At 45.8% G+C, this 14991-nt stretch overlaps 1 protein-coding gene across 1 annotated transcript in view; it reads right to left on the bottom strand.

The window, feature by feature from the left end:
- Positions 1-1352: 1352 nt before the first annotated feature.
- Positions 1353-14991, bottom strand: part of LOC146194263 (gonadotropin-releasing hormone receptor-like) — a 329819-nt gene continuing 316180 nt past the window's right edge. Inside the window, exons 2-3 of the mRNA XM_084596028.1 lie at positions 13688-13871; positions 1353-1996 (exon numbers count right to left, since the gene is read on the bottom strand). Coding sequence (XP_084452154.1) covers positions 1353-1996; positions 13688-13871 — 828 coding nt within the window. The remainder of the gene's footprint in view (positions 1997-13687; positions 13872-14991) is intronic.

Raw genomic sequence — 14991 nt, 5'->3', positions numbered from 1 at the left:
GGAATTCTGTATTGTCGCTATGAAACTAACGCGGAGGATGAACAAATCAAACTCTAATGTAGAATTAGGTATCAGGATGCCATAAACAGAAGTCGTGCAAAATTTCCGGAAACCAGTATAGTGAAGCCAAAGCTAAACGTAGCTCTCACTACGTATATCCTGGCCTAGCTAAGCTAAGCCCGCCCCAAATGTTTCCCTCACAATTGCAATTGATTTTTCAGTCGAACAGAGACACCACTGCCGTCGATTTAAGGCCGCGTATGCCAAGGACTGGGAGTAAGGCATCAAAATCGCAGCACAACAGACTAAGACAGAATTGAGGCGATGGCTGTACAGTTTTATTATGTTTTAATCTGTATACAAGAAACATATATTGAGTCTTGGTGACTCAGACTGTGAGTCTGGACCGGACTGTGGTTTCGCAAACAGTATCCTGTTTGTAACTGCAGGCTCTTGTGCAGCGAAAAATTATTTACTAACGTTGTTCACTGCAAGTCGCAGGCCGTCGAAGTACATGCTGAGCCAACACATGTAGCACGTTACTCCAGGTCACTAGAAATGTAGGCTCCATAGCATTCAAAGTGCAGCATATATACTCTCCTGCTCAAACCAGCGCACTTGGAGAAATGACGTTTGCACCAAATTTCACCAGTGAACAGAAAATATCGCCTTTTAATTTGGAACGATCAATGCAGTTTTTCGCCAATTTCGCCCATATATTTCAACACAAACATGCGTAAGAGTCTGAAGTGTCACAACAGATCCCAGGAGTACATGTCTGATAATCTGGAAAAAAAAGGGTGACGTTGAAAGTGTTGAAGCACTTATTCCCTTCGTATTGTAAGACAAGGTGACACATCTAGTGCTAGTGATGTGAAACCTTTGACAAATGTTTAGATCTCACGGGGTTTGCCTCTGAACCACATTTTTCTACTATAATAATGCATTCTCAGTGTAGAAAATATTCCGAAAATAAGCTTTATTTTAAACGAAATAATCTATGAAAGAAAAAGGCGCACCACTGCATGACTTAGAAACAGACGCCTTGGGATCTGGACTTCCCACAAAGGCTGCACGTTTTCAAATGAAAAACTGCAGGATTAGCAACTGCAGTTTGGTAATAGGAAGTCTTGAGGAGAATGTGACAACAAAGCAGAAGTTTAAGACAACCATATCTTTAAAAAAGACCATGCCTGTAGACTGAAAGGACTCCATTCAAACTGCTAAGAAGGCTGGTCCTCTTTTCCTGTTTGCGTCTTCCACAGCCACGACTGTCCGCATTTCTTGTCAAGGTCGGTACGGCTCGGTTTACACAACACTGCACACGCAAACACTTGTGCAGGTAGGAGGGTTCAGCTGTTCCATTGTTGCGTCGTGTACTGCGAGTTGGTGACTTCGCTAGTCCCTCTGCGTCGGCTACTTCGGCCGTTAACTGTCCCTGTGAGGTGCGGCACCCTCTGCGATGCGCAGCCGTTTCCAAGCAACAGCGCAGAGACGCCGCCGCGCCCGTGCCTGGCCTGCTCGTCGCCTTCTTCACCCGCAGTTGGCTCGGCGGGAACCCTTTTGTTGAGAGAGCCCGGCAAGAGCACTGAGTTGTCGACGGCTCGTGATGCGGCACTGCTGTTGAACTGGCGCGACCCCCGTGAAGGCCTCTGGCGGCGGAGGTGGAAGACGCCATAGATGAGCGGGTTAATCATAGCCGTCGAGCTGCCGAAGAAGAAAATGCCGGCCTGAAGCTCCTCGGTGAGCTGGTCGTCCGGTTCGAGGAAGATGAGAATGATCATCATGCAGTAGTAGGGCGTCCAGCACACAATAAATGCCGCCACAATCACAACGGTTATCATGAGAGACTTCATCTTAGCCCTGTGCAGCAGCCGCCGCCTCGCGTCGTCCATCGATGGCGCACCCCGCGTCGAGCACTCTGCGGCCCGCCCGGCGTTCCTGGTCCCGCTTTCCTGCTTGGACGCCGTAGCAGGAAAGAAAGCAGTCCGCTGAACTGCGAGGCAAAAAGACACAATGAACCACTTAGGAGGGCGCGCATACTTGCGAGATACTATAGAATGCCCATTACGTGTCCTGTCATTGCACGCTCAATACCCAGCCTACAGGGGCACCAGTGAAAGCCGCCTAGCGCACGTTTTCGAAAGTTCTTCAGGGATACGAGTTGCCGCTGCTCCGGCGTTGCTACAGGATTTGCAGCAGTTCGCGGCGGCGATTTACTTTCAGCTCCTGTCCATTCCTTCTACAGTGGCCTGAAGCATGCAACTAAAGTACGCCTTTGTGTACAAGCGCAGACACTGATGACGCTGCAGCCATGTTGGAGCAGTGTCACAAGCTCTGCGTGAAATCAGAGTGAATATTGGTACCAAAGATATTCATGGCACAGAAAAATTTTGAAAAAACACTGACTGCACATAATTAAGATGAGTACCAAACTTTTCTCGTGGAAGACTTTTAGAAGGAACCGAAATGTGTTTCGGATTTTGTGCGGAAGCAAAGGCATAATAATTTTAGTGCTGCGGTGATAAAGGCGCGTGATGGTGTCTGTATTAAACCTCAAGATGCATGCCAAGCTTTTGCTTATATCTTCAACTCTTATTTTGCACGCTCTAACATAAAGGCTGTTATCACTCTTGAAGACGGTCTTGACTGTTTGGTTTATGAAAATGTCCCTAGCTTGAGGTTCATTATGCGATTCAGACACTTAACCAAAACATGCATCAGGAGTTGATGAAATTCTCAGCTTCATAATCTTTGATGCGCTGGACTTTTTCGTATGTTTTGGCGCGTGTGTTGAACCTATCGTTGCCCATTGCTGTTTTTCCTTGTCGCTGGAAATTGTCAGTAGTTGCTCCTGTATTCAAGTTTTGCGATGCTTGTGGTGTGAATAGCTTTCGACCAGTGTCACAATATTTTTTCGCTTGCGAATTTTTCTGATATGGTAATGTACGAAAGCATGAGTTCACAGAAGATTTCAACTTTGCACCACGGCTTTCTGAAAGGATGATCTACGGAAAGGAATTTATGCAATTTTCTTAATTATACTGGGCCACACCTGTTTAATCATGGTCACGTTGGTGCAGTCTACTCTGACATGACTAAAGTTTTCGATACGGTTTCCCACGGGGTGCTTCCGAAGATGGAAAAATACGCACTTTGCCTAGTTTACTGAAGATGGTTCAAGGGCTACCTTGGCAACCACCGTAACAGTTTCCGGTTATGTGTCCAATGTATCGGTACCGTCTTCTCTAATGCCTCAAAGCTACAACTTAGACCGAGGTTGCTTTTAGTGTTTATTATTGATTTGCCGTTGCATGTCATGAAGTTCAGAGTTGCTCTTCGCAGATGACTTCAAATTATTCCGTATGATGTAGAACACTGAGGACCAATTGCAAGTTGATATTAACAACGCCGAGAAACGGTGTTTCTTAAAAAGCTTAAAAGTGAATATTAAGAAGACTTCAGTCTTGTCTAAGACTTCAGCAACCATAGATCCGAACCACGAAAGGGAAATAACTAGGAGAATTAGATTGGGATGGAGCGCATTTGAAATTTACTCAAATATTATGACTAGCAGCTTACCGGTATCACTCAAGAGTAAAGTGTATAAAAGATACATCCTACCGGCACTTAGCTATGGGGTTGAAACATCGAAGTTAACGAAAAGGGCCTTACTTATGTTGAGGGCTACGCAGAGGACCATGGAACAAAAAATGGTAAGTGCAACGTGTAGGGCTCGTGGCGCGCCGCGCATTCGAAGGCCGCGCCACTTCCCAATGCTCCCTGCGCGGTGCCCGTTTCCCTCTCCCCGCTCGCTCGGGTATAACCGGTCCCGCGCAAGGGGACTATAAAAGAAGGCACGCGCCGCCGTCTCGTTCTCTTGGTCTCTTCCTCCTCGTTCCTGCTTCGCGCCTGGAGCTTCTGCCCGGAGGACGACCCGCAGGCCCCAGCCCCCCGGACGACGACCTAGCACCGACTTCGACGATCCCTGTGAGATTAAAGATGTTTGTTATACGGCCCACTGTGTGTTTGTCGTGCGCATCCCTCGGGCAGAGGAATCGCCCACAAACGTTAAGGAATAGGAAGCGTGCAGAGTTTTCAGAGAAATAACTGAAGTTAATGACATTCTAGTGGAAATCAAGAAGAAATGGGCATGGGCAGGACATGTAGTTCGAAGAGAGGATAACCGATGGTCTCTAAGAGTAACCATTTGGATTTCAAGGGAAGTAAGCTTAGCTGGGGAGGGGCGGAGGGGCAGAATGCGTATGAAGTTACGCAGGACAGTTTAAATTTTAGTTCAATAGCTGACAGATATGGTACTCCGGGCTACTGGCGCGAACTCATCACGTGATCTCACGAGAGATTAAGAAATTCGCAGGGATCACGTGATGCGGCTAACTCATGGCTTGGTTAATTGGAAGAAAATGGGAGAGGCCTTCGCCCTACAGTGAGTATAGTCCGGCCGATGATGATGATGATTTCTCGTGTTGCCGTGTACAAGACCTTGGTGTTGTTGATTCAAGCCTTGACTTCCGATTGCTTGAATATTCAACTGCGCTGCGTGCACTGAGATACATTGGTCTTATCTTTTCGCTCACAAAATATTTTCGATGGTACGAATGCCTCCACGCTATACTGCGCTCTCGTGAGACCACGTCTTGAGTTCGCGTCAGTAGCCTGGACTACCATATCTGCCAGCTGTTGAACTAAAATTTAAACTGTCCAGCGTAACTTCATACGCATTCTTTATGAAATATACATTGGTGCCGTAGCAAGACTCCAAGCTGGGCTTGTTGGTTCATAGTACTAAAACGATTTGCAGCCCTAAACGACGACACAGAGAAAAAAATACACAGGATGGCGCTACACTTTCAACAAAGCTTTAATTCATGCAAACACACAGAATATATATGCAGCGGGTGATGGGAAGTTATCATGAGATGAGCTATAATCTTCCATATCTATCTAAAAAGGCATATTCATTACTGTGCAGCGCCATGGTGACAGAACTCACGCAGCCAGACCCAGTTCTTTCAATATGATATGATTCTATGAGCTGTCGGGCGATAGCGTCCTTACATCGTTTTAATACAGTCGTGTCATACAAAAGGGCTTAAAATAACTTATTGAGAAAATCCGGCTTCATGGCACTTTATACAGGCCCATCAGTTTACTGCCAACCTCTTCCACATTTCATACATAGTTCAGTAATTAGATCAACACCTTCAAAGATTTCACTGTTGGTTTTGTTAAGCCCGGCAAAAATTGATCGAAATTGATCGAAATTCTTACACTGCATTTCATTCTCTTGAGGTTTTCTTGTGCTTCAATTTTCATGTGTTGCATAGCTACTGCTGATGGAGATTGGTGTTCATTTGTAACAAAGGTCGTTGGTGGGTGCAAAGATATTTTATCAGGTAATATGTATCTCATTGTTGTACAGTAGGGATTCTGACATTACTTCCGCCATTTAGATACAGATGCGTGTCTTTGCATGCCTGGCATGCAAAGGAATGGCGTTCGTCCCAGGTAAAGACAAGTTCTATTCTTGGAATATCTGCTTGCGAACTGAGGCTCATACTGAACCCATGTTCTGTTTTCTTTGACACGGTTCTTTCCGTCCTTCTACCGTGGTTATGTGGTGAGTGCTTGTGCACACTTGCAATATTTTCGTGCACTGGACACGCAGAAAAACATTTAGGAAGGTTTGAAATTGACAAGTATTAGCTTCTGTGCAGAAAGGCATCACCTTTATTCCTGTGTCATGGCAAACGAAAAACTGATGCGTTGGTTGGATTTCCCGTATAGCTGATGGGCCTTCTCCTGTAAGCTTCATTTGACAGCTGTTTTATAGTTCACTGCTTTTAGGGCAGCTACAAAGAATGTCTTGCAGTTGTTTGCCAGGTGTCCAAGAAAGCGCACACTATTGTTTTCTGAGGTATATGCATGGAAGGTTGCGTGCATCTGCTTTGTATGGCCTATCTGCATTCACTATAACTTCACAGTGGTAATTTATGCTGCAATTGACAAACTGATGGGTGGGTATGTTTTTAAAATCAATTATTTGTTCTACTCTATCTTTTTCTATTATGCAATGTTTAACTTTCCAGTTATTTAAGTATATATCGCATGTATGAAAAAAATAGACATCTTGAATGTCTCCTAAGAGGAGATTGGCGGAAGCCTACCCTTACCCTGCTACCATTTGTATCATCGCTTACCTCTGATGGTGTTCGTTGCAGTGCTACATATAATTATAATTGGTTTACAGGAAACGAAAGGCGCTTCATTTGGTACACTTTGTACGGCAAGTTTGGACGGTCGCTAATCTGTCGCGTGGCGTTCCTGTGTGACACTGCAGATGGCAGAAACACTGGACGAGAACTGATCTCGTAGAATCTCGCAGAATATGATAGATCTCGCACACAGCTATCGCGCGCGGGATTTATTTCCAAGAGCCTAGAAAGGATTTCGCCTTAATTTATATTTATATATATATATATTGCGTATATATATATATATATATATATATTGCATATCCCTATCGCAAAAACAAGTGCCACTGGATCCCAGCGCCCCAGCGCCATACCTGATTATGGGCCCAGTATGACGCTGGACACTGAGCGCACTTGGCACTGGGACGCTGCATACTGGCGCGCTCCGCACTGGCGGCACTGATCGCCCGGAGGAAAAAGGCCTAGGATAAAAATTAAAAGCTAAAAAGTAACGAAGCCCCTCAAGTAAATCGGGATCGCATCCCGGCCTCGGCGGCCCCTCTTCGATGAAGGCGAAAAGCAAGGCGCCCGTGTGCTGTGCGATGTCAGTGCACGTTAAAGAACCCCAGGTGGTCGAAATTTCCGGAGTCCTCCACTACAGCGTCTCTCATAGCCTGAGTTGCTTTGGGACGTTAAACCCCACAAACCAACCAAACCAACATCAAGTAAATAAAAAAGGCAAAACGTAAAACAAAACGCACCTAGCGCGCTTCGAACTCAGTCCCTCTCAATCTGTAGCTCCCTACGCTAACCGCTAGGCCACACCAAGGGCTGAAAACCTTTGAAGCATTTTTCTATTTTATGTCATGGCCGCATTTATAAGGTTGCGACTTTATGTTTTGCAGTCTACAGGCCATTGATGCCGCTCTAACAATTACAACTTCTTGATCATTGGAGCTTCCTGCCTACTCTCACGACTTCCAACTGATGTTCTGGATGCCTATGCGCACTATTTTGTGCACTGGAATCATTTCAACATATGGAGTTTGACATCGCTAGCAAAGTTACCAACGCTGGATCTTCGGAGATGCTCTGCTACCGTGGCCGTAATTTTCGCTGAAAACGGCGCTTTAGTACAAGCCTTCAAAAAAAAAAAGTGCGACCAAGCTTCAATACCGGCAAGCGCCGCAGCGACGACACTATGTTGCGTGTAACTAAACCCTATTTGTATGTAAACATTTCGGGAAGCGTTGCGATGACCGTGGGATCGGCTGCTTTATACGCAGAGCAAGAAGGAGAGCAAAAGTTTGAGAAACACGTAAAATATTTATTGCAAGCGCTGTATGTTGTTTTTTCCCTCGTGGGCCCATCACTCTGTATACTTATGTTTTCTTTCTGCTGTGTTTATACTGGGCCACGGTACAGGGTATACGCTCGCTAATGCGTACGCCCTGTTTGGAGCCTGCTATTGAACCCGCATTGAACATTTTGACCATAATCCCTGTGTTAGAGTGCCCTCAAGATCAGCTGTGAAGTTTGATATGCATGGTAGCCCACATAATTCAATTCCAGTTTTAGTTGTTGGAAATAGTGTGTCATATGAGATATCAGAGGCGCGGCAATCATGGTCTCTTTCGAAACGACCTATCGAAACATACAAACTCAAGAAAAAAGATACTGCCTTTGTTTTCTTACCAGTTTGAACGACTTCGTAGCAAAAAGCGCTTACTTAAACTATATTTTCATATGCGTCCCGATGGGAGATTGCCAGTACGCTGTTGCCATGTTGGCCCCTGAGGGATGCTAACCGGTCTACGCCGCGGGTCGCACTGGCTATACTGGGACCAGTGCAGCCCCAGCGCACATACAGCGCTTCTCCCGGCGCATCGCGAACGCCAGCGACACACCCAGCGTCAAAAAGCTAATCCCAGAATTTTTCTCCCATCGTACCAGTGCAACCAGTGTCTTCCCATTACTGCTCCAGTGAATATCGCATACCTCCAGCGTGCCCAGCAGACTCAGTGCAAAACCAGTGCGAAAATCTTACATGTTTCCCACTAGAAGATGCTTGTTCTTGCAATAGAGATCCTAGAACTGTAAGGCCAAGACGGATGAAAGGCACGTATGAAGGGCCATAATAATCTTGAGTTTAAAAGATGAGCTCGTTCATGTTTCATTATGAGCACTGCCATAGATAAGCTGTCTATTTCAACGTTCTTGAGTTATCTCCACTACCGTCAACTTTATGATTACCAGTACTTCAGCTAATTCTGGATTTCACATGTGTATGTAGTAACTTTGTATGTATACAGGGCGTCCAAATTTACTTTAGCCAAGAGTTAAAACAATTACGGCCCATTTGCATAGTTAATCAAATGCAAGTTAATCAAATAGAAGTAGGTGCGTAGCGCTGCTTAACCGTTCTACTTCAGGACTTCAGGCAAGACGAACCTGTGCTGCAGCGCCTGACGGACCGGCTTCATCCACTGCAACGCGAAGCAAACGTATGGCGCAGCCGCGTCCTCAGCTTTCCTTAAACCATCTTCGAAAATGATCGAAAACGGGCACAACGTACAGTCGTGAACAAAAGTGGTATACTCCACGCGAACCGCAACGACTACGTTTTTTCAGTAAAAAAAATTTGTTATACAAAATTGCTTGGATAAGATGGAACGTATATCAAGGAGGGTGCATAATGCATATCTCAGAAAGAACTGCTTCTCTGTCAGAAAAATCTGGCGCTCAAATTTCTTGGAGCTTTTGTGCACAGGGGAAACCTCTTTACAATGCACTGCTCTACGACCGAACGGTTTGGGGTGGGATCAGAGGGGAAGAGGAAGAGAGAGGAAAACGCGCTTCAAAGCTAGTGCCAGTTAAGGCGCGGAGGTAAGCACAAGCAGCTTTATGATGCCATGAGCGGCTCGGAGCCGAGGTAGAGGGAGCACCACGCGTGTACGCCTGCTGTCTGTGAAGTCTGAGGAGTGATTGATGCTAGGGGAGAAATGCCGAAGTCGAGAACACGCGAGCGACACACGACTGCTCACTCCGGAGTAACACACGCTTGTGAAACGCTGCCCAGTGACGGCCGCCACGTATGCAACTGATACGCCCATCTCACTGTCTTACTCTCTCACTGGGTGCATCTATCCGGTCCACCTCCTCAGTGTTAAGTCGCGTGATGCGGGCGTCGCCACTTTTCCTTCTTCCTCTTCAAGTTGAAGGAGAGACGGATGGAAAGAGAATATTATTCTTACACCGTGACAGAGAGAGAGAGCGGCTTCTGCTGCAGCTATGCGGCCGCTTTGCCTCCTCAATGCTGATGCGCGCGACGCGCGTGTAGCCACCTTCTTTTTCTCCACTTCACGTTCACGAAGAAACAGAGAAAGTGTGAGCGGCTTCGGACAGACATGGGCGAAATCCGTGACTGCAGATAGTAGTGCTACGCACTAAAATGAACCATTTCCGGTGGGCCAGAGGAACCACTTGTATACAGCTGCAAGCCATTTCGCGCACCACAAGGAACTTTTGTTTAGCAGATAATTAGTAATTAAGATAGTTTGTCTAATTTACTAATTGTCTTTAGACAATAAGTAGATTTGTATGGTTGGAGAGTTGGAGAGCACCTTCCAAAATTGCCATTCCATTTATTTCCGCTAAATAAAGCCTCACAAGTATCGCCTTAAGAAAAAAATGTCGCTAAATACAAAACATCTTACGTGACTGGCGTATTCGTGCGACAAAATTGTGCTGCTCTCGCAGTGTCGCAGTGAGCTCACCGCACTGGCTGCAACCATCGCCGACATATCAGCATACCGCTTGGACGGCGGCAGGTAATTTCGTTCACTCAAACCACGATTGAGAGTACCACAATCGTGGTGCAGAAATGCGATAGTCACGTGCTATTTTTGTATTTCGTGAGCTTCCTTTTGAGCGTGGAAAAAGCGACACACGTGAGCGTTTATTTGTCGTAAATAAATGGAATGGTGTTTCAGAAGGTGCTCTCCAACTATGCGAATCAGATTTTATGTCTTAAGTCAATACTTAGTAAATTATAAAAATATCTTGATTACTAATTAGTAAACTGCAAAATAATAAACTGACTGTTTTGCGCCAGATGGCTGGCAGCTGTATACAAGTGGTTTCTCAAGCCTACCTCTGATTTGAAAGTTATTGTCAAGTAGATTTCAGCTCTTTCGTCTGTTCAGAAGTGGGCCAACAAAACACCTGTTGAGCGCGCCTCTCTCGCGTGCCGCTTGATCGAGCGGGCAAAGCAGGTACCAGTTGCAGAGTGAAACAAACTAGACTTTTTAGCTGTTTCCCCAAATACATTGCATAAGAAAAGATATTGCCTTTAAAGCACAAAACACGAAAAGAGGGACCACAGAAATAATAGGCTTCACAGCGTATCTGGGCTTGGTGACACTTGCCTTCGGCATGCATTTAGCACGAATGCATCGCCATAGAACACATGCCCACTTTCGACCAGTTCCTTTTCTGACGCTGACACCACAAAAATAATCGCCATGCACTCGCACAATCACCCGTAAATCACCCGTGCGAACTTTCTTCATAACTGCTGCGGCAATGCTCCACCCGGAGAATGTGCCCAGCTCGTATTTCATGCCGCTGCCAACAGGTAGCTTCCTGCAGGCCCCCTACAGGCGATGCGCGAGGCTTTGCGCTACTAATGACGAACGTCAAGGAAGAGGAAATACTCCTTTTAAGCTGTCGCTTCGTCCTGATGCAGCCATTAAATTGCCGCAGCAAGTGAACGCGATGATTACTGTCTATGACCTCACTGGACGATACCGAGCCGGGGACATGTACCGGATTGCTCACCGTCACACACATCCCGCTGGCGCCAGATTGTGAACAGACCACAAGAATCCTTGACGAAATTTGCTTCCTGCTGGCCTCCCCTACTCCGGAAACATAGGAAAAACGGGGCATTTTCGTTACCAGCGTAGCCGCCAAATGCAGCATGTGCAGCAAGTCACCTGCGCTAATCCTCTTCACCCGCTCCTGTTCTACTTACGAAAATATACCAACTTTTAGAAGCCATTTATTAATTCTTCTATAAAAAAGCAGTGAAAACTTGCGCCTCCCAGAGAGATTTCCATTAGTACTGACACAATGCGCGGAATGCTGGCTGCACATATAAAGCTAATTTTATATTAAGGGAGTAATTACTCATTGCCAAAGGAGCGCTATACAACTTTCTCAGAAACTTCATTGTTAAAGAAAAATTCGCCCTGGGATCGAACTCCGCACCACCGACTTTCCGAGACAGCTGCTCTACGAAATGAGCAAACGAAGACGGTCAGCATTGCAGATGTCAGGGCGAGAGCAAATTTATCCATAACTCAAAGTGGACATGGTTTTTGGTCGAATATTTCGGGGGATCCCCCAAAGCGGAGTAGATTCGTAATAAGGGATCAATTACTCACTAACATGCACCCAAGCGCAGCTATACGGCTACAGAGGAAAGCTACAGCTTTCTCAGAAACTTCATAGTTAAAAAACATTCGTCCTGGTCTGGGCATTCATCCTGGCTTGGGCGGCTGTCAATCAGTAATTACTCCCTTATTACGAATCTGCTCCAACTTAGAGTTCGCCCTTAATATTCGACTAAAAACCATTCCTTTTCGAGTGATGGATAAATTCACTCTCGCCCTGCCATCCCTACTGCTGACCGTCCTAGTTAGCCCAGTTGGTAGAGCGACTGCCCCGGAAAGCCGGTGGTCCCGGCTCGATCCGCGGGCCAGGACGATTTTTTTTTTTTTTAACTACGAAGCTTCTGAGAAACCTGTATAGCTTTCCTTTGTAGCCATACGGCATTACTTCGGTGGATGTCAATGTATAATTACTCCATTATAATGAATCTGCGCCACCTTGAGAGGATTCCCCTAATTATTCGACCGAAGCTAATTTCAGTGCAGGCAAATGTCACAACAGGGAAAAACTGTAGCTTTCAAGGGGTACCTAACGCTGAATACATGGCACGCATCGTTCGACGCTTAATCTGCTGGCATTCAGCCGTGGCTGCACCCTAGAATAGCATGGTCTGCTGTGGTCGATGATGCTGGCCACAGGATATGGTTTCAACATGCGGACAGCTCCAGTTTTTCTTCTCTTCACGAATTATTTGCTGCGTTTGTTCAGCCGGCGAAGGCACCAACTGCAGCTGAGAATCTCTCACTCAGCTCCAGAAATCTCTCTCACCTCTTTCTGCTAACTCCCACTGCAATGCAAATTACGCCTTGTTCAGAGTTTGCATTCGAGCCCCCAGCCCCAGACATCCGTGCCCGGAAAACCCATGTCGTTGTGAAAGGCGGCCTTACTATTTTTAATAAGTGTACACACAGTGGATAAACAAGAGAAAGAGCTGATTCAGATGGTGTGGAGCGCCTAGCAATCAGTTACGTTGATACCTTCATCATTATCAGCCCGACTATATCCACTGCATGGCGAAAGCCTCTCCCGTTTTTCTTCAATTTACTTGTTCCTGTACTAGCCCCATACACTTGACCCCTGCGAACTTCTCAACATCATCAGTCCTCCCGACCTTCTGCCTAGCCCTGCTACGCTTGCCTTCTCATGGAATTCCACTTGCCCTTTTCGAGAGTACGTTATCCGATCTTCGCACTACATGCCCTTCGAACGCCCATTTCTTCTACTTGAGTTTTACTAGAATGCCTTTAACTCGAGTTATTTCTTAGACCCACTCTGCGCGCTTCCTATCTCTTAACGTTAAACCTACCATTTTCCTTTCCGCAGCTCTCTGGGTTGCCCTCAACTTACGTAGAACATTTTTCTTTAGCCTCCGCATACCTGTATTGATTGTTTTCAACTGTGCATCTTAGAAAAAATGATTTGAGTATAAATCTATTTTGAGATTCATGAACTGCCCATTCATGATAAGCTAAAAGATTATATGTAGGTATTTAATGAGGCTTTGAATACTCGCTCTAGTCAGGGATGTCCGGTCGTGATTTCACTGTGTCCGCAATTGCAGCGCCAGAGGAGGAGATTTGCTGCAAGTCCTACTAAATTAGGAAGGTATATGCACTGTAAACCCATCATTACCGAACCAGGAACAGAAGCGGGAATGAACAATCTTCTAATGCACTCCATTTTAAAGACAGGGTGTAGTTCTTAACCGCGGGAAATATTTGCGTCACTAATAATGCAGAAATGCATTCCCTTGGAAATACTTCCGTCGGCACGTCTGGAATTGCCTCTCGTCAGTTCTCACCTTTGCCGAAGTATCAACCGAGGTTTCAATCTTCTCTACGCTGCTAACCTAACGAACTGATACCGTGTTTAATGCCTTCTATATAATGCCAACTGCATCCAATAACTAGTATTCACTGTGGTGGTTATATACCCCCACTGCCAACATCACGGTTTAGCTTGTGCGTTAGGAATTTGTTAACTTCATTTTCATTCCGTTCATAGTAAGAGTGTGGTACCGGAAATTGTGTAGAAGGTGCAGATGTAAGTGGTGACCAGAGTGGCGAGTGGCAGGACGAACATGCACACGAGCGACACGCTCGTGTACAGCTGCTCCTGCCAGCGAGCCGAGTAGAATCCGTACGTGACGCACTGGTAGAACTCCTCGGCGAACGGACCCCGCTGCACACGGAAGATGAACACCTGCGCAGTCAGGAAACATTCAGTTCGGGTTACGCTTTTGTGGCACAATCTGTAAAGCGCAGTGTTCTTCTTAAAGCAGCTTATGCTAACAAGACACGACTGCTACAAGCTGAGTAGCGGCGCCTGCCAAAAATCTCCAACCGCTAAATTAAGTGTCCAGGCTTACTGGAAGTGGCTTCCACACCATACAAAAGTCATTGCTTCAAAATGACTATATTAAAAAATGGCAATATTTGGCATGCTATCAAGTAATCCAAGCTTAGAAATATGTTGAAGCCCAGCACGAGGATTTTGTTAGGGGAAAAGGAGAAATTGGCGTCTCCAGAACATTTTGTTACAATAGATTTATAGTTTACAGGGTACATGTGTGCACCAGTTGGTTCCCTCATCATACAAGAGAGGCATAATCCACCTGATTAGACGATCAAGCGCATGCACAAACGTAGCGTTTATAAGAAATAAACGTGATTCAATACTTCTCGCTCAGATTAGAACTAAAATGAAAATTATATTAGATGAAAATTTCATATTGTTAAGTGCTGATAAGTGTTGGAAAAGAATTCTTCCTTGTTCTCATGACCCCGCCGGGGTGGCGCAATGGTTACGGCGCCGGACTACTGTTCCCAAGGATGCGGGATCGAATCCCTGCCTCGGCGGCAGCTTTTAGCTGGAGGCGAAAAGCAAGGCGCCCGTGTGCTGTGCGATGTCAGTGCACGTTAGAGAACACGAGCTGGTATAAAGTTTCGGAGTCCTCCCTTACGGCGTCTCTCATAGCCTGAGTTGCTTTGGGACGTTAAACCTCACAAACCAACCAACTTGTTATCATGACTCAGCAGCGTTCATTATTAACGCCTAGTTTTCCACTGATTCAATATCACCACTTCTGGAGGCCTTCTTTGACTATTTTCACTCATTGTTTCACCAGTATGGTGGTTCCAATCTTGTTTACGAGTTCATAGTTATTCAAGTGCAAAAACTACGACACAACAGACAAGGACAGGAAAAGTGATAACCTGCAAATTATTTATTCGAAACACAGATATTGTTGACTTCTTTTATTCCAACCTACAAAGCAAGGTACTGGTGGCTATTAGGAGCTGCATTCAAAGGAATAGTCGGT

The sequence above is a fragment of the Amblyomma maculatum genome, chromosome 3 (genome assembly GCF_055883805.1).
Source record: "Amblyomma maculatum isolate TAMU_Amacu chromosome 3, ASM5588380v1, whole genome shotgun sequence".
Taxonomy (NCBI): domain Eukaryota; kingdom Metazoa; phylum Arthropoda; class Arachnida; order Ixodida; family Ixodidae; genus Amblyomma; species Amblyomma maculatum.
The sequence above is the reverse complement of the archived record's forward strand: the minus strand, read 5'-3'. Positions and strand labels throughout refer to the sequence as shown.